Source organism: Oryctolagus cuniculus, chromosome 2, assembly GCF_051225735.1.
Source record: "Oryctolagus cuniculus isolate XC-2025 breed Fujian yellow rabbit chromosome 2, ASM5122573v1, whole genome shotgun sequence".
NCBI classification, from domain to species: Eukaryota; Metazoa; Chordata; class Mammalia; order Lagomorpha; family Leporidae; genus Oryctolagus; species Oryctolagus cuniculus.
In genome coordinates, this window is record NC_142868.1 from 85,525,310 (window position 1) to 85,553,016 (window position 27,707).

The 27,707-nt window shown below is 47.1% G+C and overlaps 1 protein-coding gene across 3 annotated transcripts in view; it reads right to left on the bottom strand.

Moving 5' to 3' along the window:
- POFUT3 (protein O-fucosyltransferase 3) overlaps positions 1-27,707 on the bottom strand; it is a 103,799-nt gene that overhangs the window by 43,255 nt on the left and 32,837 nt on the right. For all 3 annotated transcript variants that reach the window (XM_051842612.3, XM_002709543.6, XM_051842613.3), the window contains exon 4: positions 658-1,493. In XM_051842612.3, the coding sequence (XP_051698572.2) occupies positions 658-1,493 (836 nt within the window). The remainder of the gene's footprint in view (positions 1-657; positions 1,494-27,707) is intronic.

A 27,707-nucleotide genomic window follows, 5' to 3' on the forward strand; every position in this document is an offset into this window, starting at 1 on the left:
TTGATGGAGAGATTAAATGGCTGCCCGTAGTGTAATGGGTAAAGTTTCTACCTACGACACCGGTATCCCATATGGGTGCCTGTTGGAGTCCTGGCTATTCTACTTTCGATCCAGCTCCCTGCTAATGGCCTGGGAAAAGTAGCAGCAGATGGCCCAAGTGCTTGGGCCCCTGTCAGCCATGTGGGAGACACACAAGAAGCTCCTGGCTTCGGCCTGGCCTAGCCCTGGTCGTCACAGCCACCTGGGGAGTGAACCAGCGGATGGAAGATCTCTCTCTCTCTCTCTCCCCATCTCTCCCTCTCTCTCCCATCTAAGTACTAATCAGGCAGGGTAGTATGGAAATAGTCTCCCTCTCCCTCTCTCTGTAACTCTTTCAAATAAATAAATACATCTTAACCCAAAAAAGGGGTGCAGATGATACGCAGAACTCTTAGATTTTGATCCTGGGGCCTTCTTCTGTCCTTCTGCAGCACAGGTGTTCCCCAGAGGAAGCAGAGCAGGAGCACCGAAGCACTCACTGATGTGTACACTTCATGACCATCCAGGAGACGCTAACAAAAAGTCTGGCCTCTGACAGGACAGCGATGGAGAGGTAGCAGCCACAGAGCACAGCGGAGAGCAGCAGGCCGACAGCCGGGCAGACCCCGACCTGCTTACCTTTTGCTGAAGCCTCATGTTGTCCCACACCTTGCTGCACACCATGCACTCAAAGGCTTCGATGTAATTGTCCTGGGTGACGTCCTGCACGCCCCACTGCCGCTCCCTGAGGGCTGCCAGGAGCCGCTGGTTAGAGATCTCCCCCTTGAGCTTCCACTCTGTGTAGGCCGTGTACAACCCGTCATCAGAATCCAGCCGCCTGATGTAACTCGCCAGCTCTCTGGGGTGAGGAAACTCGGAGACGAGAACAGCGCTGCGGCTGCTGGGGAGCCAGTCCGCGATGCTGGGGGAGCCGTAATACACGGGGACCACTCCCAGTTTCAGGGGTCTCCAGAGCTTCTCTGTGATGTAGTCGTCGCAGACCGCATTCTCAAAGGCAAGGATAAACTTGTACTGCGCGATGATCCTGTAAAAGCCGTCCGCGTCCATGGAAGCTGGGTTTCCCAGGGACTGAGGGAGATGCTGGTTTCGTAAACATTCGCCATAGGAGTCGACCTCGATGTAGGTCATCAGCTCGCGGACATAGCTGTCCCTGTCGGATGGCGGGTCGCAGTCCGACTGCACGTAGGCCAGGGGAGCAAGTCTCTTCCGAAGGTCGTTCTTGGTCTGCAGAGGAACGAGGAAACGGAGTGACGTCAGGGCTTCTACGCCCTCCAGGTACTGGGTTGTCAGCGGCAGGTGGGAGTGCCGGCTGAAGGTGGCGGTGTAGTTGAATAAGGTGATGACTGGCTTATGAAACAGTTTGTAGTTGTTTTTCGGGGACTCTTCGTGGAAAAGGGCCCAGTCGTGGTGGGCTTTCCGAGGCAGAGGTAGGCTGTCTATGTTAAAGTCGGTACCTAGGAAAAGAAAGTGAAATGTTGTTACGGGAATTTGAGTTGGCTCTTTGTCTCGCAGCGATCAACTATGATGCAGCCAAAAGCAAGAGAGGAGATTTTATTGAAAAAAAAAAAAAAAAACATAGACTCCTGCTACCCAAGAGGAGACCCAAAGAGCGTTCCATCAAGGTCTGGGTATAGGGAGCTGATTTGGGGAGTGCATATCGACTGATCAATAAATTCTACATGGTTTCGACAGTCAGGGGTCCGCTTTGGGTTTTTTTTTTTTTTTTTTTTTTTTTTTTTTTGACAGGCAGAGTGGACAGTGAGAGAGAGAGAGACAGAGAGAAAGGTCTTCCTTTGCCGTTGGTTCACCCTCCAATGGCCGCCGCGGCCAGCGCACCGCGCTGATCCGATGGCAGGAGCCAGGAGCCAGGTGCTTCTCCTGGTCTCCCATGGGATGCAGGGCCCAAGCACCTGGGCCATCCTCCACTGCACTCCCGGGCCACAGCAGAGAGCTGGCCTGGAAGAGGGGCAACCGGGACAGAATCCGGCGCCCCGACCGGGACTAGAACCCGCTGTGCCGGCGCCGCTAGGTGGAGGATTAGCCTAGTGAGCCGCGGCGCCGGCCCCGCTTTGTTTTTTCTGTCTCTCAGAGGTGGACATGGCTCCTGACCAGTTAACAAATACTACCTTGCCGACCACTTGAGAAATGTGACAGCTGAAAACCCTGCTTTGCAGTGTGTTCTGGTCAATTGCCTATGGGAATGAGACACCCTATCTTTTTATTTTCTTGGGGCAATGTCTTTTGTCTAATCAGTGGGATGACAGGTTTCATACAAACACCTGCTTCCTTATTCCCACTGCCGATTAACCCATGCAACTCCTTGCAATATTAATTAGTAAGTCCAAGAGAACTTAAGTGTCTAAGTTTGAGTCCACCTGTAAGCTTAGCACACCAGTGTCTGTTGCTGTAAATAAGAAGCAGGTTAGAGTCCTGCAAAGCATCAGGCTTTCACCCCAGAAACTTCTCAGGGACAGGACTGCCAAGTGGGAGGACCACCCTTTTCATTTTATGAAAAAGGAGACAGGAGTATGTCTGGCCAGGTCTAAAGGAAAATTTATTCCACTGCCTCCTGCAATCGGCTTTCCTTCTCGGAGGTGCTGTGCTTGAGACAGGGCAAGAGAAATAAAGAGGTCAAGATCGACAGTTTAAAAAGAAAAGAAGGAAAGGAAAGGAAACAGTAAGCAAAAGGAAACCAAAATGGGAAATGCAACTGGGTTGGCAGATTAATTGGGAAATATTTTTTAAAAAAGCAAAATCATGCAAAAGTAGCTGGAAGAAATATATGGGATAGATTTTTAAAAAATACAAAAAGTTCGATTTCAACAAAGTGCAGTTCATCAATCTTAGTCAAAGTGGTAGACAAGAGGCTCTTAAAGACGAAAGAGCTGGTAATAGCACAATATCACAGACCACGGCAGGGTGGACATGAATTAACAAGCACATCAAGAAATAAAGGAGGCTTAACAGGATTATAATCATGAGTGATTCTAGCTTCCTCGGGATTAACTGGAAAACCTTTGAAACATGATAATGTGCAGACAGAAGTGATGGATGTGGGTGGGGAGCCGACCAGGAAGAATTTATTTCTGTAACTGAGAAGGAAGAATTAAGAAAACACCACCATAGGTGAAACAGAATTGCTGAAGTGCTCCTGACAATGATGATTTTGCGAACCCTGATTGAGTTTGTGAGAACTGGGGCAGGCATTTGGCACAGCAGGTTAAACTGCTGCTTGAGACACCTACATCCCATCAGAGTACTTGGGTTCAAGTCCCAGCTCTGCTCTCCATTCCAGCTTTCCGGTAATGCACACCCTGGGAGGCAGCAGCTGATGGGTCCCTGACACCTCCATGGAGACCCGGATGGAGTTCTGAGATCCTGGTTTCCACTGGCCCAGACGTGGTAATGTGGGCATTTGAGAAGTGAAAGACATTTGAGAGACATTGTGTGTGTGTGTGGGTGGGTGTGTGCAAGCATGTCATTTAAATAAATTTTTAAATTTAAGAAAATAAAAATAAATAAGAAAATGGGAGGAAAAAATGCATTTTTACCACCTACTGGAAAAAGATAAATACCTACAGCAGAGTAAAACACATTCTCTGGAATAGCTCATGAAAATTAATCTTGCCAGTGCACATTCTCTCAAATAAATATAAACTCTTTGGTGCCAACAATACATCAATGAGAAATGAATTGATCAAACAAGGCTTTTAAACAATTAAAGATCAGATATGATCGTGTCAGAGGATATGTAGGAAGCAAAGAGAAATTGCAGAAGAAAGTTCCTCTGTCTTGATAACAGGCTTTTACTCCCAATCATCAGCAATGAACACACTAAAAAATGGGCATACACTGTACTCCTTGGCTGGGCATTTGCTGTCTTTGACCTTGAACATCAATAAAGAATCCTTACACACCTGACACTGAATGGCACATAGAGCTGGATGGCTGGCAAAGGTTAATAATTAATAATCCTTACAGAGAAACGTAAGGACATCAAATAGAATATGAGAAGAAAGGCAATTTATCACACTGAAGTAGCTGCTGCTCAGAAAGTGTCCCGGCTGGTCTGGTGGCCAAAGATGGGAACTGGAACTCATGAGTTGGAACATAAAGCTTCCAGCCGAGGCATAGCAGAGAACCCAGGCCCTTTACCTGAGAGAGGAAAGACCAAGGGCCAATCCACAGGATCACAGGCAAGGACCAGAGCTGCAGGAAGACAGAGACTGGAGAAGACACAACTAAACAAAGATAGGCCCAAGATTAACTGGGGGATTAGGCACAGGAGTTTTGAGGCGGTGACTCAAACACCATTGCTGGAATGCACACTGGCGACTCTTACTCTGGCTCATGGCTCTGCACCACAGCAAAGACTAAAGTGCAGAGCCATGAAGCAGAAAGACATAGAGCCTACTTCAGGGCCTCAGAGAGTGGACAGGGCCTGTGTTGTACTTCTGCTCATCTCCATCGGTAAAGGAGGAACGACCAATGGCTGTGTCTAGACTCTTCATGGCCACTAGGTAGGTCTGTGCAGGTGGTGAGAAATGGCCTTATAACCTGCATCAGGGCTGGTGCTGTGGCATAGTAGGTTAAGCCTCCACCTGTGACACTGGCATCCCATATGGGTGCCAGCTCGAGTCCTGGAAAGCAGTGGAAGATGGCCACTTGGCTTGGGCCACTGTACTCAAGTAGGAGACCCAGACAAAGCTCCTGGCTCCTGGCTTCAAATCAGATCAACCCACCTCCCATCACTGTGGCCATTTGGAGAGTGAACCAGCTAATGGAAGATCTCTCTCCATTCTTTCTCTCTCTCTCTCTCTCTGTAACTCTGCCTCTCAAATAAATAAATCTTAAAAAAAAAAAAAAAACTGCACCAGTTAGAATGAGCCTGTCACTCTTAATAGCTGTAACACAGTAGTTACAGGGTCATTCTACCCCCAGACATACTGCAACTAGGAATCTGATGTAGGAAGAAAAGGGAGGAGGACCGGGTCCCTCACACATGCAATCTATGCAGTAAAAAAGTCTGCAGAATCTAAACAAGAAATATTTATATTTGTGTATTATAAAGCACACACCTGCGGCAGGCACTTGATGCAGCAGTACCTGAGGGGCTGGCATGGCACAGAGGGTTAGGTTGTAGCCTGCAATGCCAGGCATCCCATACAGGCACTGGTTCAAGTCCTGCCTGTTCCATTTCCGATCCAAGTCCCTGCTAACGTGCCTGGTAAAGCAGCAGAACATACTCTCAAGTATTTGGGAACCTGCGATCCATATGGGAGACCCAGATGAAGTTCCTGGCTCCTGGCTTTGACATGGCCCAGCCCCAGCCATTGCAGCCACCTGGGGAGTAAATCCCTGGATGGAAGATCTCTCTCTCTCTCTCTCTCTCTGTAATTGTACTTTTCAAATAAATTAATAAATAAATCTTTAAAAAAAAAAAAAAAAGATCCCTTTTGGAACACTCACATCCCCTGCAGGGTGATAGGTTCAAGTCTTGGCTCTACTTTGATTCCAGCTTCCTGCTAATGTGCATCCTGAGAGGTGATGGTTTAAGTACTTGGGTCTCTGTCACACATGTGAGAGACCTAGACTGAATTCCAAGCTCCTGGCTTGGGTCTGGCCCAACCTTGGCCATTATAAGTATTTGGGAAGTGAAACTACAGATAATAGATTTCTCTCTCTCTCTCTCTCTCTCTCTCTCTCTTTCTCTCTCTCTCTTCAAATAACTAGATAAGGGTTTAGAAATAAAAGGAGGCATATACACTTTTACAAACGAGAGTGTGAGGGCACAGCATTGTGGTGCAGCAGGTTAAGGCACTACCTGTGATGCCAACATCCCACATGGTCACCAATTCAAGTCCCAGCTATTCCACTTCTGATCCAGCTCCCTGCCAACGTGCCTGGGAGAGCAAGCACTTGGGCCTCTACCACCCATGTAGAAGATGCAGGTGGAATTCCATGCTTCTGACTTCAGCCTAGCCCAGCCCAGCCCCAGGCTTTGCAGCCATTTGGGGAGTGGGCCAGCGGATGGAAGATCTCTCCATTTCTCTGTCTCTCTGTCTCTCTGTCTCTCTCTGTAACTGCCTTTCAAATAAATAAAATAAATCTTAAAAAAAAAAACCATGAGAGTGTGAAGTCTGGTTTAGTTTGTTGGTGTGGGGCCTGTGTAATGGACAGAATGTTAAAGAAACCTAACTTTCTAGAACTATTTCCCACATCTACTTTATGGAAATGCATTTCCTAATAACTTCCCTGCAAAACACACACACACACACACACACACACACAAGAAGGTTTTCTGTTAGACACTTTAAAATTCTCCAGGGAAGATTTTAAAGATATCATTTTGTCCTTTGTGCTCCTCTTCTAAGCCCAGAGCTCCTCAGCATGGTATACACTAAAGAACTGAAATCAGAACCAGGACAGACCTAAATGACCTCACTGGGGACACCATGGCCTGGGATATAGGTGTCAAGGTAGAGCAACTGCTAAAAGGATTTGATGTGTCTCAACAAACAACCAGCTTATTTTGCTCCCCTCAACTGCAGGGCAATGCCTACTCCAGCAAGAATTGGAACTGAGGTCTTTAAAGAAAACAGAAATCATTCAGTCCATGGTAAATCTAAAAACACAACCATGTGCATGTGGTTGTTTGATGCAGTCATTTCCCCCTGCCTCTTACATTTAACAACTTCAGAGTCACACTTTCACTTCCCTGTGTTTACTGAATACTGACAAGTTTATTTGATCCTTTAAACAACAGTTGACAAACAGATCTTAAGCAGTAAAGCACACAGTACAGGGAACTGAGATTCCGAAAACAAACGGAATTAGAACGAATGCTGCCAAATGATGCCAGACTGCTGACGACGCAGGCGGAATCTGCAGCAGCAGCAAAGCAGAGGAGCAGTTAACGCTTTGTGGGCAGTGTCTGGGTGCCTGTCTCCCCTTCTGCAGGGCCTTGTGCCCTTCTTCCATGGCTCCCACACAAACTGGGGCAGATGGAGGGCAGAAGGTATCGTTCACCCCACTTAACTGAGTTAGAACCACTTTTCTAGAGCTGAAAACCCCAGGTGGGGACCAGAATTTCAGATTGGCAACTAGTAAAGGAACAGAGGGATCACTGGGTCTGCTACGGTGTGGGTTCTACTGAATGAAAACTCAGTCCTGGCATTCTCCAGTGCAACCACAAAAACACAACAGCCAGCGCTAGCACAGTGATGATGTGGAGACCCCCATATGCATCATTACTTTGCAGCTGGAACTCACATTCTGAACCAAACAGGGGCTTTGTGTGCAGCTGTTGACTCCTTAAAGCCAGGGCACAGGTTCAGATTTAAAATCCTTGAGCAACTACATCGGATGTGGCTAGGCGGGGTGAGGGACAGCAGGGCTGACTACTTCCCTTTGGGGCATTCTCCCAAAGGGACTCCTTTCCAGTGACCGATGGATTGTAAGGTAAATCACTGACCACGCCCACATGACCATGCTTCTACTCCCACTCAGGTTTTAACTAAATCTAGTTACTGAGAGATCCTAAAGGTATACTCCAGACCATTCCCTGGAGCTCCACCCTCCTGAGGAAATGTCTACCTGGACATGGCACAGCCAAGCACAAAACACTGACCATGCCCAGACTAAACCAGTCATCCTCCTCCCAAACCCAATCCTTTCCCTGTCTCATTCTTCTCCACTGACCTCAGCACCAGAGTTGATGTGAACCCCTCGGATAAGCTGGGTGCTCCACCTCTGAGTGGACCTCTTCCTTCCTTTCGGTTTTCCCTTTTTCAAACACAGCCATGTGGCCGCATCATGACATTTCAGTCAAAGACAGACCACAGCCGGCGCCGCGGCTCACTAGGCTAATCCTCCGCCTTGCGGCGCTGGCACACGGGGTTCTAGTCCCGGTTGGGGCGCCAGATTCTGTCCCGGTTGCCCCTCTTCCAGGCCAGCTCTCTGCTGTGGCCCGGGAGTGCAGTGGAGGATGGCCCAAGTACTTGGGCCCTGCACCCCATGGGAGACCAGGAGAAGCACCTGGCTCCTGCCATCGGATCAGCACGGTGCGCCGGCCGCAGCGCGCCGGCCGCGGCGGCCATTGGAGGGTGAACCAACGGCAAAGGAAGACCTTTCTCTCTGTCTCTCTCTCTCACTGACCACTCTGCCTGTCAAAAAATAAATAAATAAAAAATAAAAAAAAAACAGACCACATATGCAACAGTGATCCCATAAGGTGATCTCGCCTAGTGACATCATAGCCGTCTGAGCTTGTTTAAGTTTGCCCCCAACAATGAAACCACCTGATGCATTTCTCAGACAGCGTCCCCAGTCATTAAGTGACCCATGACTGTGGATCTCAGGTGCACAGCATCGGGGGTGACCAAAATTCTTGCTAGAGGACATAGTCGCTTCAATGGAGCAAGTATAAACCTGCTGGAATTCTAGTCATTCACCTCTTCTTACTCTCCATTCACCTGACTCCAGACCATATAAGGATAAAGGGGCTGCCACTTAAGAGACACTGTCTCCAAGATCTGTGCAATCCCTCAGGCTTTCCCATGCTGGACCTGATGCTTTTATGTCTTTCCTAGAATGATCTGAAATAGACCATTCCAAATTCCTATGAGAAACAAAATATTATGTACCAGAAAGATTTTGCTCTTTAAAAAAACAAACTCCACCAAAATGAATCAAAGCATCAATGCTTTACGAAAATTCATTGCTAAGAATTTAAAGCAAAGAGACCTTCTTTCTGGTGGAGACTAATTTCTTCCAGATACACCAGTAACCCGCAACACACCTTCCTTTGGGATTCCAAACTCCAAGCTAAGTGCTGCAATGGTCTTTTGCCTGAGATTACAGTACTTTCGGCTAAAGCCGGGCTCATAAAGAGCACAGAGTGACTTCAGCCCCTTTCTCTCACAGGAGGCTGCAGGAGCTGTCAGCTCTGCTCCATTCTAACCCTGCTGTGCTATGCGCTGTTCTGCGTGGGGCTGAGACCTTGCAAATGTCCTTTCTCAGGCTCCCTGGACAACCGGCTCACAATGAAGTGCTGCCAGTATGGAGCCCGGAAGGTGAGAGCCGGGAAGAACCTCTGCTTAAGGCTGCTGGTGCAGTAGAGCCAGCAGCAGCACAGGTGACCACCTACCACCCCAGGCTTCTGTGGTCCCACCAGAAAATCGCCTTCCTGTTCATTTTTCTCCTACCCGGTGAGAATGTGGAAGCAGAACATGCCAGCCTCTGATTTAAGGAGGGAAAATTCAACACTGGAAAATGAGATTCCCTTAAGAAAGGAATCATCAAATTACTAGAAAGTGAGAACACATTCTCCACCCAGTACGGTGCTGTAAATTCCTTCTCTGAGCCGTGAATTAAATATACCAATTTCTGAGACCCCAGCAACTACAGAGAGAAATCAGGAGGAGGGGAAGGTCCCCAGTCAAACTATGCATGGCCACATCCTCAGTTTTATCACAATGACTAATGCCCGCCACTGTGTTTCTTGACACTAAAAAAACAAAACAAAAAAAAAAAAACAAAACCACAGACTTCCTTGTTCCTAAAATGTTTTACTACACAGGCTTTTGCCCATCTGAAATGAAATTTGTATGGCTAAAAGATGTTAAAAGCATAAGAAATAGCTGGCAAAATACAACGATGGGAGGAGAGAGCAGGAGTTCACCTATTGTTAGTCACCTCTGCTGTAACTAAACTCACAGCGACCTAAGTGTTTCCTCCTTGCCTTCCTTGGATTGGATCATTGGTCTCACAAAGCTCAAATCACTTCCAGTGTTTGCAATATCGACTGGAAGTGCCACCTCCATGTTACAGCTGTCTACATTAAGCTGAAGGCAAATGAAAGTGCTTCTGGAATCCAAACACAAATAAAATCCAGTTTCTCCCTGATAATTAGAAGTGAGAAGATGAGAATCAGGTGTTGTGAAAAGGAAACGTTTGGGAGAGAGCACATAGAAAACAGAGCAGCCGTGATCACGTCCAGGGCAGCCATGGCCCTGCCCTCCACAGGGTGAGACAGGCACTGAGACAGCAGCAAGCCCTTGGCCATGATGTTCTGCTGAAACTGAGATGTGAAACTTGCAAGACAATGCCAACCCCATGGAGGATCTGTGACTCCCTCTCAATGCATGTGAAGAACTGAGTAAAAGCCATGTTAAGGTGTTCCTAGGTAGCACGTTCTGTTACTCCACTGAGTCAACCTAGCTGGAGACAAGAAACCACCAACTCAAAAATGCATAGTCATTCTCAAAAAGCAGGGCTCTCCGCTGAGTCCTGCCATCTAGAAGGCATTATGCAGGGAACCCACAGGCTTCGAAGATGAACCAGGTAAGCCCCAAGGGACCTTGGGATTCTGAACGCCAATGTTAAACCACTAGCTGACACTCAAACTGGAATTAACACAAACTCAAAGGGTGATGCAGGAGAAAGGAAAGAGTAATTACTTCTGACTGGTCAAGAGTCCGGGGCTGAATTACTGATCAGGACATAGAAATCTCGGCAATTAAAAAGATAGGATCCAATTATTATCTCAGGGCAAACAAGAAAAGTAATCAGTGCACTGTCTGGTTCAACTATGAATGTTATTTGCATAGACATAATGATGTGCACAGTGAAAACTGACCTATCCAACATGATAATGAAACTCCAAGTGTGTAGTGGCATTCAGGGAGGGTGTGCATGTGTCAAATGCAGAAGAGTGAAAGAGCAAATCCTCATCTTCCAACAGAGAGTCAACAGATAACGCTTATTACGGAAAACTCAGGAAACAACTTCAACGTGTTACTTACAGATCTGATATCAACCAGAAGAATCAGACAAACATCTTGAAAGTGATAATCTCAAGATAACTTCTTGCTATTTAAACTTGGAAAGTAACTTTGATTAAAAATAAAATAAGCTGAACAAAGGACTTCATGAAAAAAGTAAGTCCTCGTCCCTATATCCCAGCCACCTAGGTCCATTCTCTGTTAACAGTTTCTTATATATGTTCTGCATATAATGGCTGTCGTAGCCATTTGGGAGTGAACCAAACGATGGAAGAGATATCTCTTCTTCCCCTCTCTCTATATACTGCTTAGGGAATGACGACAAGAAAAAAGTCTGTACTTTGCGGTAGGTTGGGGGAAGCAGATATTTTCTTTTTTTTTTTTTTTTTTTTTTTGATTTTTTTTTGACAGGCAGAGTGGACAGTGAGAGAGAGAGAGAGAAAGGTCTTCCTTTCGCCGTTGGTTCACCCTCCAATGGCCGCCGCAGCCGGTATGATCCGAAGGCCGCACCGTGCTGATCTGAAGGCAGGAGCCAGGTGCTTATCCTGGTGGGAGCAGATATTTTCAATCAATGGTTGGTTGAATCCTTGAATGTGAAACCTGTGGGTACACAGAGCTAATCTTGGAGCAGTTTTAATTAATTATAATAATACTCCATGCTTGAGTAGGAAGTGACACTACCACCTCATAAAAAAAAACATAATGGAGCCTTAGCAACACTTTGGTACCCTGTTATTAATTCCTTGTGAAAAGCAATTTTTTGGACTCAACAATTCAAGAATTATAAGACTAGAAAATGAGATATTAAGAAAATGCAAAAGAATTAGACTCTTAACCTGAGCTTTGTTCTGGGAGATCTTTCAGTTGGATTATTCAGTAATCTTTCAGTAATTTCTTTATTCCACTCTGACTGCATTTTCACTAGTGTCTGTCATGTGGAAAGATCTCAGCAGCTGATCATATGGAAACAATAAGATTCACTCCAATTCCAAGTTCATATGAAGCCATGAAATTATAACAGGCAATAAATCAATAAGGCAATGTCTTTGGCTTTTCTGAAGATCTTTATATAAATGAAATGTATGTGTATAAATAAATAAAAATGTTGTTATAAGAAGAGCAAATTCCCAATTTGCTATTTTGAGCCATGTTAACTACAATTTTGTACTTGGTTTCAAAGTTTCCACAAGTTAAAAAATTCGAACCTGGAGTTGGGGGGGAGGCATTGATATAGTCTTTCCAAATGCCAATTTGACAGTACACAGCAAAATTTCAATTTGATTTACCCACTGACATGGCAACTCCATTCCTAGGTTGTCTACAGAACCAACAGCACGCATGAGCAGAGACACGCAAGTTCACAGGAACCTAACAGAAAATATAAATAACCTAAATAACCGCTAGCAGGGGAATGGTTAAATAAATTTGGATTTATCCATCCTACAGAGCCAACGGAGCTTTAAAAATAATGAAGTAAACTGATATATCCCAATATGAAAAAACTACTTAAACATGTTTAAATGCTAAAAGCTATACAGTATCTCTCTATGGTATGTTTCATTTTAAGGGGAAAAAAGGTAAAACTCCAGGCTGAATTCAGCTGCACATAAATATTACAGGATGAAGAGTGAGAAAATAAAAATCACATTTCATTTTTTTTCTATTTTCTTTGTTTTCCTTGATGCACTTATTTAAATTTTGCAATGATGATATAGTCTCATCTATGATTTGCATAACTGTTAAAAAACAGAAAATTAAACAAAAGAAACAGAGACATCTCTCTGCAAAGAAGCACAGAAGAGTCTCACGCCCTCGGTAAGGCAGGCGCAGGCTCGCAGATGCACTCCAGAGCTGCCACGTCCTCGGAGGGGCACTCAGGCAACGCTGCCCTTGGCCTCCCGCCTGCAGCTCAGAGTATCGCCTTTCAGAACCTAAGCGGCACGGTGCACTGTCAGGGACTCCATCTGTCACAAGAGCAGAGCTGGCAGATTATGGCTCGCTTGAACATTCGCAGGTGATGTGTTCTGCTAACATCCGGCTCGAGAATAACTCCAGAAGTCAATGGCAGCTCAGCACACACCCTCTGAGCAGCCCTGTCAGAACAATGCCTGGAACGTCAGCTTCCAAATCAGCTGGGTATTACAAATTAAACTGCCATCAAAATCGTCAAGCTGGGCTCTGTCAAAGCAAGCACTATGAAATAATAACACTCGTTCATTTGTTAATCTTAGTGCTTTCAAATTTGTACTTCATAATCTTGGTGACATTGAAGAACATTAAGTGTTGGCATTGTTAAGGGCTCTTAAAACAGTATTCTGGAAGGCAGAAAAGTAATAAAACATAATATGTCCTTAATAAAATATGAAACCAAACCATAAAGAATGTGAAAAGCATTACTTTTAAAACTCAATAGAAATAAGGTAAGTGACGCAGGGCCCCAGCAACCTCTCTAGCTGGCTTTGGCTTCCAGAGTGGCTCCCCCAGAATTGGGTCCCTTAGAGCTCACAGCCTCAAGGTAAAGAAACATAAGATGGGCGAGTTTTTCTTACCCTCTCCTTATTTGTTAGAACCTCCCACCCCAACGCCCTAATGTCTTTCTATATCCTTTCTACGGGGCTAGGGTGACCAACTTGTCCCTATCTGTCTAGGATCTGTCTGGTTTTGTTGTTGAAAATCCCTTATCTAAGGAACCCCCTGAGTCCTGGGCATCTCGGGACAGGTACTCACTCCCCTGGCCCCATGCCTATCACAAAGAAAAACCCATTCATGCCCTTCAAAAGCCTCAGAAAAGTCAGAAGACTTATGCAACTATGCCCAGCCACGCCCTGCTCCTTGTCATACAAGGTGACAACATAGGCTGAAAATCAGAATTTAGTCTCTTGATTGGCAAACAGAAGAATCTCAAAAATGGACAAAAAAGTGTAAATTCAATTTACATCAAGTTACATAAAGTTTATAAAGTGGCAGAACAAGCCTGCAGGGACAGAAACTAGAGCAGTGGTCACCAGGAATGGCGGGAGTAAAGGAAGGTGAACTTATAGAGGGCACAAGGACACTTCCTGGAGTGAGAGAAATGCTATCTTATTTGGAGTTATGATTATGTGACACACTTGTCAAACCACCAATTGCAGGGGCCAGCATCAGGGCACAGTGGGTTAAGCTGCCACCAGCAACGCCAGCATACCATATGAGTGTCAGTTCAAGTCCTGGCTGCTGCATTTCCGATCCAACTCCCTACTAATGTGCCTGGGAAAGCAGCAGAGGATGGCCCAAGTACTTTGGCCCCTGCCACCCACGTAGAAAACCCAGATGGAGTTCCAGGCTCCTGGCTTCAGCCTGGCCCAGCCCCAGCTATTGCAGTTATTTTGGGAGTAAACGAGTAGATGGAACATCTCTCTCTTTCAAATAAATAAAACTTTTTTGAAAATCCTCCAATTGCAAAGTGAAAAATGCATGTACTTATTATATGTAAACTTCAAAGAGACCTTCCATCACCAGATTCAGGAATGACTGCAGCACATCTTCTCGGAGTACACTGGCAGGATTCCCAAATCAGGCAGGGACTTGGGTGCACCAAAGAGCTGCAGTCACTTTCAACACCCCCTTCCCAGGATTCCAAGGAGGCAGCACTTAGCCAGCTCCTTTATCTAAAACAAGCTCAAAATTCACTCAGAATGTGTGCAGTCCTTCATCAAGAGACATCATACAGACCCCTTCTCTGGAAAGAGCTGAAGAAATGCTTAGCTGGGGCCGGCGCTGTGGCGCAGCAGGTTAATGCCCTGGCCTGAAGTGCCGGCATCCCACATGGGCACCGGTTCAAGACCCGGCTGCTCCTCTTCCGATCCAGCTCTCTGCTATGGCCTGGGAAAGCAGTGGAAGATGGCCCAAGTCCTTGGGCCCCTGCACCTGCATGGGAGACCCAAAAGAAGCTCCTGGCTCCTGGCTCCTGGCTTCGGATCGGCGCAGCTCTGGCCATTGCAGCCAATTGGAGAGTGAACCAGCGGATAGAAGACCTCTCTCTCTCTCTCTCTCTCTTTCTCTTTCTCTCTGCCTCTCCTCTCTCTGTGTAACTCTGACTTTCAAATAAATCTTAAAAAAAAAAAAAGAAATGCTTAGCTGATGTTCCCCCACCCCCATTTCATATTGTTTTGTTGCTGTTTTAACTTTGAGTTGATCAAAAGACTGTGAGACCAGAGGCACAACAGCAGGGGAGACTTGGGTGACCTTCAACAACGCAGAGGGCAGCTCACACACACAGCGCCTAGTCCAGAGACAATCCCAGCCGTGGGGGCCCAACCGCATAGAAAAGTGTAAAGGCCTTTGGACCGGGAGTGCTCTCCACTCTCCTCTTCACGCTTTATTTACTGACATCAAAGGACAGCCTAAGATTTGGCTATTATTGACTGGGGAAGAGTTTTAGGAGGGATGTACCCGGAAGGGGCTGAGAGAGGGACCCAAACCAGGGTCCTTCAAGGCACCAAATGACCCTTCCATAGGGAGACAGTACTTGAATTTTAGAGTGTTAGCTTGCCCTCATCCAAGGAAACCATTCCCCTTCAGTTTCCTGCCTCTTACACGATTCTTTTTTTTTTTAAGATTTATTTATTTATTTAAAGGCAGAGGGAGGTATTCCATCCACTGGTTCACTCCCCAAATGGCCACAACCGCTGGAGCTGTGCTGACCCAAAGCCAGGGGACAGGAGCTTCTTCCAGGTATCCCATGCAGGTGCAGGGGCCCAAGCTCTTGGGCCATTTCCACTGCTTGCTTTTTGTTGTTGTTGTTGTTGTTGTTGTTGTTACAGGCAGAGTGGACGGTGAGAGAGACAGAGAGAAAGGTCTTCCTTTTCTGTTAGTTCACCCCCCAATGGCTGCCAGAGCCAGCGCACTGCGGCCGGCGCACCACGCTGATCCAAAGCCAGGAGCCAGGTACTTATCCTGGTCTCCCATGGGGTGCAGGGCCCAAGTGCTTGGGCCATCCTCCACTGCACTCCCTGGCCACAGCAGAGAGCTGGCCTGGAAGAGGGCAACCGGGACAGAATCCGGCGCCCTGACCGGGACTAGAACCGGGTGTGCCGGTGCCGTAGGCGGAGGATTAGCCTAGTGAGCCGTGGCGCCCACCTCCACTGCTTTCTAAGGCCACAGCAGAGAGCTGGATTGGAAGAGGAGCAGCCGGGACTCAACCAGTGGCCATAAGGGATGCCAACACTGCAGGCGGTGGCTTTACCGTCTACTCCAGGATGCCGGCCCCTCTCTTGCACAGTTCTAACGCTGCAGAGGATTGGTGTGCACTGCAAATAGTGGGCACGTAAGTCTGGGACTGCTGCCATCTGCTGCTGTCAAGCAGCCCAGCAACAGGAGTGGCAGCACAGAGAGGGGGCGCTGCCCTGCTGGTGGTGACAGTGGGAGAAGCAGCGGCCCAATCTTGCATCTGCCCATGGAGAACCTTCTTTGAGCCGAGCCTGCACTGGAAATTTCTAAGGTGGAGAGTCAGCGAGCCTCCCACATAATACATATTTGGCGAGGGATAGGACTCCTGAGCTTTTAGGCGTAATGCATACACTACATTTTCACATGCCAAATGTCGGCCGGTTCCTGTTGGCCAGTTAAGCAAGATCTTCGCATGGCTCCCAGAGCCAAACACCTTCCCAGAATCGTTTCCCAGTGGGGAAATGGGAAGTGACTGGGTTGACTCCTCCAGCTGATGGTCGGTAATAAGGACCTGGAGCTCCTGGCCCAGTAAAGCAGCAGAGCCCACGCTCTCCTCTGCAGCCCGGGAGCTGAGCTGGCACACGCGGACCGCAGCGCCGCACCGCGCAGACCCACACCAGACCCCTCGCAAGGCGCCTGCGCCTGATGGCCACCCCAACAGCCATTTCTCTCAGGTTTCCTACCAGATCTGCAGGTCCCCTCTGTCTAATAACGAGCGTCAGAGCCGCTGGGTGTTATGGTCCAGGCCATTCAGATGCCAAACCCTGAAAATAAATCCTCCCCCGGTAACTCGGAGCTAGTGCTCAGGAAAAATAATGGCACCACAGAGATATCATTGAGCTTGCATGAAAGGAATTAGAGGATTAAAATTGGTGAATGACGTTATGAGAAAAATAGCACATTCACTGATCCAAGGTAAGAAAATTAAGATAGAATAACACAAAAGCAGGATGAAGGGGTGAGACAGGGAAATGCTGAAGGGGTTTTAATCTATGGTGCGGCTGGAACTAGTCCAAAATGAACCATGGAGTCATATTCTTATGTTCTATTAATCTGTTCCCTAGCAGATATGCGGAAGAAGATGTGCTGATGTCAACTTTATTGAATGGCTCAATCTCAAAATAAAAAAATCGCCAAGTACCATTAGTTAATAAGAAAACAGATTCCAATTTTTTTAAAAAAAAATCTTCATTTTTGAATTTAAAACAAGAAGCCACAGCAAGAGGGAGGAAGGCAGAACACATCTTGGGAGCAGCTCTAACCGAAGCATCCATGAAGTTCACTGAGCAGCATCCGAGAGCTCTGAAGTTCAAAAGCTCTTTGCTGAACTACCCCGGCATCCGCCACTGGCAGTTTGGAGCAGGCACTCCACAATTCCCAAGTTTTCATTCACATTTCCCCGAGTACATTGCACAGGCAGTACAAGACTCGGCACAGTTAACATTCGAGCACTAATGAAAGAACACTGCACTGTATCCATTTTTCAGTGTTTTTTAAAAGATTCATTCACTTATGCAAGAGGCAGCGCTAGAGAGAAAGAGAGAGAGAATCTTCCATCCACTGGTTCACTCCCCAAATGCCTGCAACAGCCAGGGCTGGGCCAGGCCGAAGCCGGGAGCCAGGAGCTCCGTCCAGGTCTCCCATGTGAGCGGCAGGGGCCCAGGTACTTGCACCATCCTCTGCTTTCTCAAGCGCATTAGCAGGGAGCTGGATCAGAAGCAGAGGACTCGGGACTTGAACCGGTGCTCTGATATGCGATGCTGATGTTGCAAGCGGCAGCTTAACCCGCTGCATCACGACACCAGCCCCCTGAACTGTACTGAAAGCCCATGCCTACGGAACCCCTGAAATGGCCCACATTAACTGTGCTGATACTTAATGGTCCCCCAAGCAACCCACGTATATCAAAGCTTCTCTCCCCTGAAGTTTCTTATCAGCTTGTTAAAGTTTTTTTTAAATATTTTTAAAGATTTATTTATTTATCTGAAAGGTAGAGTTACAGAGAGGCAGACACACACACACACACACACAGAGAGAGAGAGAGAGAGAGAGGTTTTCCATCTACTGGTTCACTCCCTAAATGGCCTCAATGGCCGGAGCTGGGCCGATTCGAAGCCAGGAGCCAGGAAGTTCTTCTTGGTCTCCCATGCAGGTACAGGGGTCCAAGGACTTGGGCCATCTTCCACTGCTTTCCTAGGCCATAGCAGAGAGCTGGTTCAGAAGTGGAGCATCAGGACTCAAACCGGCACCCATATAGGATGTCAGCAATGCAGGCAGCAACTTTACCCACTATGCCACAGCAACAGCCCAGTTTGGTAATGTTTTAGCCCAAAATAAAAACAAAGATCAATAGACAATGAGAAATGAACATCTAACACAATCTAGAGAGAATTTATTAAGAAATGGGAATGTAGGGAAAAATTATTTTTTAAGTATTATAATTAATTCCATCAAAGAGATGTTGCAATATTGCCTCCACAAAAAAAAAAAATGGTAAAAGAAAGACTATATTAAAAACAGTATAAGAGGCCAGCGCCGTGGCTCACTAGACTAATCCTCCACCTGCGGCACCAGCATCCTGGCTTCTAGTCCCAGTTGGGGCACCGGATTCTGTCCCGGTTGCCCCTCTTCCAGTCCAGCTCTCTGCTGTGGCCTGGGAGTGCAGTGGAGGATGGCCCAGGTCCTTGGGCCCTGCACCCACATGTGAGACCAAGAGGAAGCACCTGGTTCTTGGCTTCGGATCAGCCGCAATGCACTGGCTGTAGCGGCCACTTTGGGGTGAACCAATGGAAAAAGGAAGACCTTTCTTTCTGTCTGTCTCTAACTATCTAACTCTACCTGTCAAAAAAAAAAAAAAACCGTATAACAAAAGGTTTAAGTGTAATTGAAAGTTGGAAAATAAAACAGAAATTCAACAGAAAGCAGAATAAATGGCAAAGTGATGGAGAAGAGATAGAAATAAAAATGTAGGGCATTTATCCAGAAGAGCAGATCAGAGAAAAGGGTGTGATTCAGAAAAATTATGCGAGGGGCAGGCATTTGGCAGAGCAGTTAAGATGTCCACATCTGTACCAGAGTGCCGGGCTCACTCCTGTCTCCTCTGCTTCCAATCCAGCTCCCTGGTGCCACACCCTGGAGGCAGCAGGTGATGGCTCGGATAACTGGGTCCCCACCAACTCTGTGGGAGACCCAGATGAAGTTCCAGGCTCTTGGCTTCAGCTTGTCCCAGCTGTGGCAGGCATCTGGAAAGTAAATCAGGAGATGGAAGATCTCTCCTTTTGAATAAAATGAAAATGAGTAAAAATTACTTAAAGAGAAAACAGCACAAGACAGATTTCAGAGCCCAGTGACTCTTCCCCAGACAGTGTTACCAGCTGCCTGTCCCCGGGGAAGACAAAGATCTACACCAAGCCCCACCAGCATGAGGTTTCCAGAAAACTGTTTGTTTATAAAGGAGTGGGAAACAAAATACTATGAGACAGAAAGAGTAATCACCTGATCTAAAATCCACCCAATTCCAGATTCCAGTGTTCTGCAGTCAGTTAACACAGTTCCCTAACTTCAGAGAAATAGAGGAGTCACGAACCCTTCGCAATAATCTCATGCATGTCCCTTTACTGCACTGGCCTGTGACTCACAAAGGGCACGGAATCAGAATGGGGTCAGACTTTCAGGAGACGGAGCAAAGCCTGTGGCATTCCCAGGGAAGGTGCCGGCCAGCCGGGATCCCCCACGCCCTCTTACCCTTCCCAGGAAACATCTCTGAGATGGGCTACAGCCACTCGAGGGTGTTGATCATAGAGGAGAGAAGCCATCAAAAAGAAGGCAGAAAAGAAGAAGGAAATCACATGGGGTCACTGAAGCTCCTGCACGAAAATATCCAAGATCATTCAGCAGGGTCACGGAGCAGCACGTTTGTTTTAAGAAGAAGGGGCTAGGGGCTGCGCTGTGGCATGGAGGGTAAAGCCACCACCTGTGACTCCACCATCCCATGTGGGCCCAAAGTTCCAGTCCCAGCCACTCTACTGTCGATGCAGCTCCCTGCTAATGCACCTGGGAAAGCAGTGGAAGATGGCCCAAGTGTTTGGGCTCCTGCATCCACATGGGAAACCCAAAAGAAGCTCCTGGCTCTTGGCCCCTGGCTTTGGTCTGGCCCAGGCCTGGCCGTGGTGGCCATTTAGGGAGTGAACCACTGGATGGAAGATTCTCTCTCTCTCTCTCTCTCTCTCTGCCTCTCCCCCTCTCTTTGTAATTCTTTCAAAATAAGCAAATAAGTCTTTAAAAAAAAAAAACTAAAATGGTGGGAGTGGTTGGAGGATGCTAAACAATTGTCCCCTGGGAGAAAAATAAAATTGATAGAAAATGAGCATTTATTTAAATGTTATCCATTTAAAATACATTTCTATACACATGAGGATGCGTGTATACATAGATGTATGTGTGTGCTTGATTTAGCTAATGGAACATTATTAAAATAAAACTAATGGCTAGTAATGAATAAAACAAATAAAATTTTTAAAAGGCAACTATTAACTCTAGGTAAATAAAGTATACAAAAAAAAGGAGTGTAACTACTGGCTCCATGTCGCTCAATATCTTAATAGTAATAACAATAAAGCAATGCTGGCAAAATGATATGGTGTTTTGAATTTATTTGAAGTATTGAGGGGGATGGGGGAGTGTGAAGTGTATCCAGGGGACATCAAACCCAAACAAGAGAAAGCGGACAGTCCTCGAAGCTGAGTGAGGAGTATATGGGCACTCCTCATTCCATCTGTTCTTGTCTGCATATGAAAATTGCCATGATAAAAAGTTAAAATTACAGCAATTATACTGGAAACAATGATTTCTGATGCAATAAGGTTTGACTATATTAGATTTGGGGGGGCAGAAATATATCTGGGGAAATTCATTAAAAATAAAGCAGGGGCAGGTGTTTGGCACAGTGGTTAAGACGCTGCCTGGGCACCTACAGTTCACATCAGAGTGCCTGGGTTGCAGTCCTGGCTCCACTCCTAATTCCAGCTTCCTGCTAATGTGTGTCCTGAGAGGCAGCAGGTGATAGTTCAGGTAGTTGCATTGCTGCCACCCACAGAGGACAGCTGGCTCCTGATGTGGGCCTGGCCCAGCCCAGTGGTCTTGGGCATTTGAGGAATGAACCAGTGGATGGGACACATCTCTCTCTGGGTGTCTCTGTCTCTCTTATTTAAATAAATAAACTAAATAATCACTTTGATCAAGAAATAAAACCATGTGGGGGCTGGCGCAGTGGCATAATGGTAAAGCCACCGCCTGCAGTGTCAACATCCCAAATGGGCGCTGATTCAAGTCCTGGCTGCTACACTTCTGATCCGGCTCTCTGCTGTGGCCTGGGAAAGCAGTGGAAGACGGCCCAGGTCCTTGGGCCCCTGCACCCTCATGGGAGACCCAGAAGAATCTCCTGGCTCCTGGCTCCAGATCGGCACAGCTCCAGCCATTGCAGCCAATTGGGGAGTGAACCAGCAGATGGAAGACCTCTCTCTCTCTCTGCTTCTCCTCTCTGTGCAACTCTTTCAAATAAATAAATAAATCTTTAAGAAAAAAACATGCAGATAGTATTTAAAATAAAAACATAAATCAGAATAAAACACAAGGATAGAGAAGTGTGGAGAGGAGGGACTTTTTCATTTAAAAAAAAAACAATGCTATTTGATTTTTTGTAATTTAAATGTTACTTTGATTTAAAAATGTATTTAAATTCTTCATCTTCTTAAGGTACTTTTGCTACAATGGCATATAATTCCAATGTGTTAGACTTGCTCTTATTTGTGCAATGAAATGAAAAATTAATATGTGATATGTAAACAATTCCAAAAAAGCATAATTGGAAGTAAGAATTCAGTAACCGGCTCCATGTCAAGGTTTTGCTGTGCCTACTGCCCTCTAGTGTCCTTTCCTGGAAAAGCATCTTGAATTGTGTAAATCAGACATGAAGTTTGTTCTTCCGATGTCACATTCTCCCTGCCACTTGGAGTCTCCATCATCTCCAATGCTTAGTCCCCATTTCGAGAACCCAGAAGTCAGCCTGGTTTTATAGTGCAATTTCATCCTGAACTCAAAATGGTTCAATGAATAGGGAAATGTGTTCTGAGTTCCAAAGAACTGTTTATTCAGTTGGGGAAAATAAGCCTTGGTTTGCCCTCGGCTCCTTTAAGAGTTGGTGACTCCAGATTTACACACGGTGCTGGAAAAAATCTTGACACACGGTGGCTGCTCAAGGGGCCCTGAGTCCAGCAACGACCAGTTCCAGCACTGTGTGTGATATTTGTTGGCAATGGCAAGCATTCTTGTAAATGCCAGAGTGCCATACAGAATCATGACCGTCCTATCATTAGTGTCTGCTCACACCCAATTACCTAAATATGGACAAGGCAACACAGTTAACATAATCTAAGTCATTCCTGGAGAGCGAAGTGGAGAGATGAGATGACAGATGTTTCATCTCCACGTCTTCCACCCCTTCCCAAAAGGGGGAAAAAAAAAAGAAAAAGAAAAAGTCAAAATAGAGAGAAAACACACACGCACACACTTTTCGCCATATTCTTGTCTTTGCAATAAGAACGTACTTTCTTCCTAAGCATTATTTAATATTTGATAAAACCACGCATCTCCCCGCCAAAACTTGGACACGTGTTCAGTTCCAAGGTTTCTTATCCTCTGCTGTTAAATAGAGTGTGTGTGCTCCCTTGACTCCAACAGGTTTCTGATTCCAGAGCTGCTGCTGCCCAACCCCAGGCCAAGACCCCCCCATCCCATGCTTGCTCTGCTGAAGACAAGAGATGGGCTTGGGCGGCCAATCCCCACAACAAGGATTTGCTCTCCACTGAGAGGTGCATTCTTAGAGGATTTCACGCGAGTTTTCCATTCTGCCAGGTACTATATTTAAAGTCAGAAGTTCTATCATGCACTCTAAGGTGGTTCTGGTTTTGGCACAGAACGGTGGGCAGTGGTCCTGCCCCCTATCCTTGGAATTCGTGTGCCGAACACTCTAAGAAAACCTCAGTGAGTTTGCATCCTTTGGTATAAAACCAGGATGACAGTTCCTGCAGTTTCTGACCCTCACAAAGGTTCCTTCACACCTGTGGTATTTCACGTTCTGAGACCTTGCTGGCAACCACGGGTTATAAACCACCAGCCTAAAAGGCGGCATATTTCATTTATGGCACTCTGGGTTTCCCAAGAGTCAACAAGTCTATAAAACAGAGATAACAGGTGATGGTTTGAGTCCACCAAAAAGCACATCAATGCTAAGGACATACCATCAGCCCTCCATGTACAGGTGCCCCACATTCATGGAGGCAACCAACAGAAGCCAGAAAATACCGGGGGAAAAATGCATTTGTGGGCTGGTAAAGCTGCCTCCTGCCAACACCGACATCACACGTGGCCACCAGTGTGTGTCCAGCAGTTCCACATCCGATCCAGCTCCCTGCTGATGGCCTGGCAAAACAGCAGCCAAGCAAAAATGTGCTTGGGCCCCTGCCACCCACGTGGGAGACCCGGAAGAAGCTCCTGGCTCCTGGCTTCGACCTGGCCCAGCCTTGGCCATTACAGGGGATGAACCAGGGAGGATAGGAGACCTCTGTCTGTCCCTCTCTACATATAAGTCTGAGTGTTAAATATAATAAATAAGTCTTTTTTAAAACATGCATCCGTACAGAACAGGAAGAGATTTTATTTCCTGTCCTCATTCCCTAAACAATACGGTATAACTATTTACGTGGCATTCACACTGCATCAGGGGTGACTGAGGTGTGAGCATAAGCAAATACTATGGTGTTTTTATATAAGGGACATCCACAGACGCTGGCATCCACAGTACTTCTGGAATGCCCAGACATGACTGTATTGCTCTTTGGCTCCATTAGGCACCATCATCACCAAATCCTGAAGTCACCAGAAAACAAGGTAAAGGCCATGGGATTTTTTTTTGACCCAAGAGAGTTAGGCTTAAAAACTCAGTTTGGCTATGATGATGATTTGGGACATATGAGGGTACTTCAAACAGCTTATGGAAAATGGAACAAAAGGTGTTTATTTCTTGTGCAAAAAAAAAAAAAAAAGTTTAAATGCAGGCCTAGCTTTTTGGCAACACGCAATTTCCGTGAACTTTTTGCAGACCCCATGGATTACTGTAACTTTGAAATGAGGAAAACTTTGACGTCATCGGGCCAGTAGGAACCTGTAACCCAGGCAGCGCTGGTTTCGGTCCCTGGCCCTGGGAACTCGCCGCTGCCCGCAGGACCCGGCAGACCAAACCCTGGACTCCGGCAGCTCTCTGCTGCCCTCTCTCGTCAGCAAGTGGAACGGGGCAGGGCGCGGGCCACACACACCTGGGCGGATCCAGGAAGGCACCGCACAGATGGAGGACTCCTGCCCCTCAGGCACTGTGGGCCGGGGACTGCGCGCCGCCCTGGGGAAGCGCCCTGCGCTCCTGGAGCTCGCGGCCCGTGAGATGTGGAGGCTTGCATCAAATAACGGTAACACAGAGCCCCAGTGTGTCAGGACAGTTCTGAGGACGTAGTTATACTGGCCTTGTCGAGAGAGCAGAGAGAGCTTCCTGGAGGTGGTGACACAGCCTGGGCCTGCAGGGTGAGTGGGATCCACAGATCCAGCAGGCAGGAGTGGGCGGGCCTTGGGGCGCAGTGGGTTAAGCTGCCGCCCGGGACACCTGCGTCCCACATCAGAGTGCCGGCTGGAGTCTGGCTGCTCCTCTGGTGATCCGTCTCCCTGCCTGCACGGTGCTCTGCTGCCAGTCTACAATGCAGAGCACTCACAGGCACAACCCCGGCTCATCCCACACACAGGCTCAGTGCTTGGCTACTTCATTGTCTCTTCCACATGCCCAAGCACACACACATCAAAATCCTCATCAAACATAAGTTATTTCCCTTTATATGACAGATAAGGCATTTTATATATTTTTTCTTTAATTGAAAATTTTATAAGAAGTGGACATTTAGGACAGGCATTGTGATGCAGTGAGTTAAGCCACCACCTGTGACGCCAGCACCCCATATGGGCATCGGTTCAAGTCCCAGCAGCTCCACTTCCAGTCCAGTTCTCTGCTGACGGTGTCTGGGAAAGCAGCAGAAGAGGGCACACGTGCTTGGGGCCCTGTCACCCATGTGGGAGATCTGGATAGGATTCTGGGCTCCTGACTTCTGCTTGGCCAAGCCCTAACTATTGTGGGCATTTGGGGAGTGAGCCAGCAGATGGAAAATCTCTCTCTCTCTCTCTCTCTCTCTTGCTGCTGCTCTCGCTCTAACTCTGCCTTTCAAATAAATAAATAAATAAATCTCTTCTTAAAAAAAAAAAAAAAAAGTGGGCATTTAGGCTGATGGGATCATGAAATGCCAGACCATGTGGGAGACCCAGAAGAAGCTCCTGGCTCCTGGATCAGTGCAGCTCCGGCCGTGGCAGCCAATTGGAGAGTGAACCAGCGGATGGAAGACCTCTCTCTTTGCCTCTTCTTCTCTGTGTAACTTTTTTTTTTTTTTTTTTGACAGGCAGAGTGGATAGTGTGAGAGAGAGAGACAGAGAGGAAGGTCTTCCTTTTGCCGTTGGTTCACCCTCCAATGGCCGCCATGGCCGGCGTGCTGCAGCCGACGAACCCTGCTGATCCGAAGCCAGGAGCCAGGTGCCTCTCCTGGTCTCCCATGGGGTGCAGGGCCCAAGCACTTGGGCCATCCTCCACTGCACTCCCAGGCCACAGCAGAGAGCTGGCCTGGAAGAGGGGCAACCGGGACAGAATCCGGTGCCCCGACCGGGACTAGAACCCGGTGTGCCGGCGCTGCAAGGCGGAGGATTAGCCTATTGAGCCGCGGCGCCAACCTGTGTAACTCTTTCAAATAAATAAATAAATCTTTAAAAAAAAAATCAGTCTGACCCCAAAGCAGGATCTGGAGTTGGCAAGGGCAAGGAGAAAGCACTGGCCACCACCTTTCTCCGCTTCTTCTCTGCCCTGGTTCTCATCCCCCCACATGTGGACCAGAAGGCCTGGGTCTCCCCCCGCACCCCCACCCCTTCCTTTTACTATACAGGATCAAGGACTGTGACCAAGATAGAAGGAACATGTCCTTGGCAGGAGAAAATCTACAAGCTGCATTCCAGTCTGCGTTCTTGTTATTTTAGCAGGGCAAGTAAAGAAATCTGGAAAATCCTCTCAACAGAATGTCTAACTTTAGAAGTCCATTACTACCTGACAAGCAATATCCCAGTGTGAATGTCAAAGCTGAATATGAGTGATAGTGCGGTTCTTCCTGGAAACAGAAGGACGCCTTGGACCAACAAAGGAGAGTGTGTCCCACTCAAAAAATCATGTTAACGGGGCCAGCGCTGTAGCACAGAGGGTTAAGCCACCTCCTGTGGTGCCAGCATCTCGTGGGCACCAGTTTGATTCTTGACTACTCCACTTATGATCCTGCTCCCGGCTAATGACCTGGGAAAGCAGCAGCAGATGGCCAGCATCCCATGTGGGCGTCAGTTCGAGTCCCGACTCCTCCACTTCCGATCCAGCTCTCTGCTATGGCTTGGAAAAGCAGTAGAGGATGGCCCAGGTCCTTAGGCCCCTGCACCCAGATGAGAGACCTAGAGGAAGCTCCTGGCTCCTGGCTTCAGATCGGTGCAGCTCCGGCCATTGCGGCCAAATGGGGAGTGAACCAGCAGATGGAAGACCTCTCTGCCTCCCCTTCTTGCTCTGTGTAACTCTGACTTTTGAATAAATAAATAAACCTTTAAAAAAAAAAAGGCAATATAGTGCCAACTCACAGAACTAACAAGCAGTAGAGAGGAATCAGCCCAGTGCCCACTGACACCCCCAGGTGTTTCCATTACCCAGAGCTTCTCAAGGAATGTGTGGAACAGAGCTTAGTTATGGCTTGCCACACCCACTTCTCTCCCTGCCAAATAAATAAATAATAAATGCACCCATTGTCTCTGCAAAGTACGGAAATGCATAAAATTAGACCTGCCTTTGTTTATCAAAAAAAAAAAAGCAGCTCTTTCTGTCAGAGTATTCAATAATAGTGTGACTAATGTAAAACATCTTTAAGCTGCTTGCTCCCAAGGAACGATGTGAAATAAAATACAGCATGATAGGACGTAACAAAGAAGACAGGTATTTTCCATAACTCATGACAAAAATGCATGAAGCAATGGGGGAGTTAGGAAGTTGAGAAACTCCCCACCTGCACACCACCACCATTACCAACCCCCACTTCACGCCGTGACGGGGGCTGAGAAAACAACCACTTCTATGAGCCCCACGGCATCCTGCGAGTCAACATCAGTGTTATCCCTGGAGACGGAGCGGTGGCCAAGGGGAGCAAAGGCACGGGATAAGCAAACAGCTGGCTGCCTCAACACCTGGCTGCCTCAACACCTGGCTGCCTCAGCCCCTCCATTTATAGGTGGTACAGCAAGTGGGGGTTTGGAAAACGGAACTTAGCAGCTGAAGGTAGGCAACCTGAGAAGTTACAGCTCACCTTCCCTTCGAACCGTGGGATCCTTTCACCGGGAGCTTGCAGATTGCTGTACAGCACGTACACGTATAAAAAACAGTGTTCAGGTGCCTTGAGAATAAAAAGAACATGGATCACCAAAGACTCCAGTCAAAGAAAATATGTCGAAGACTGC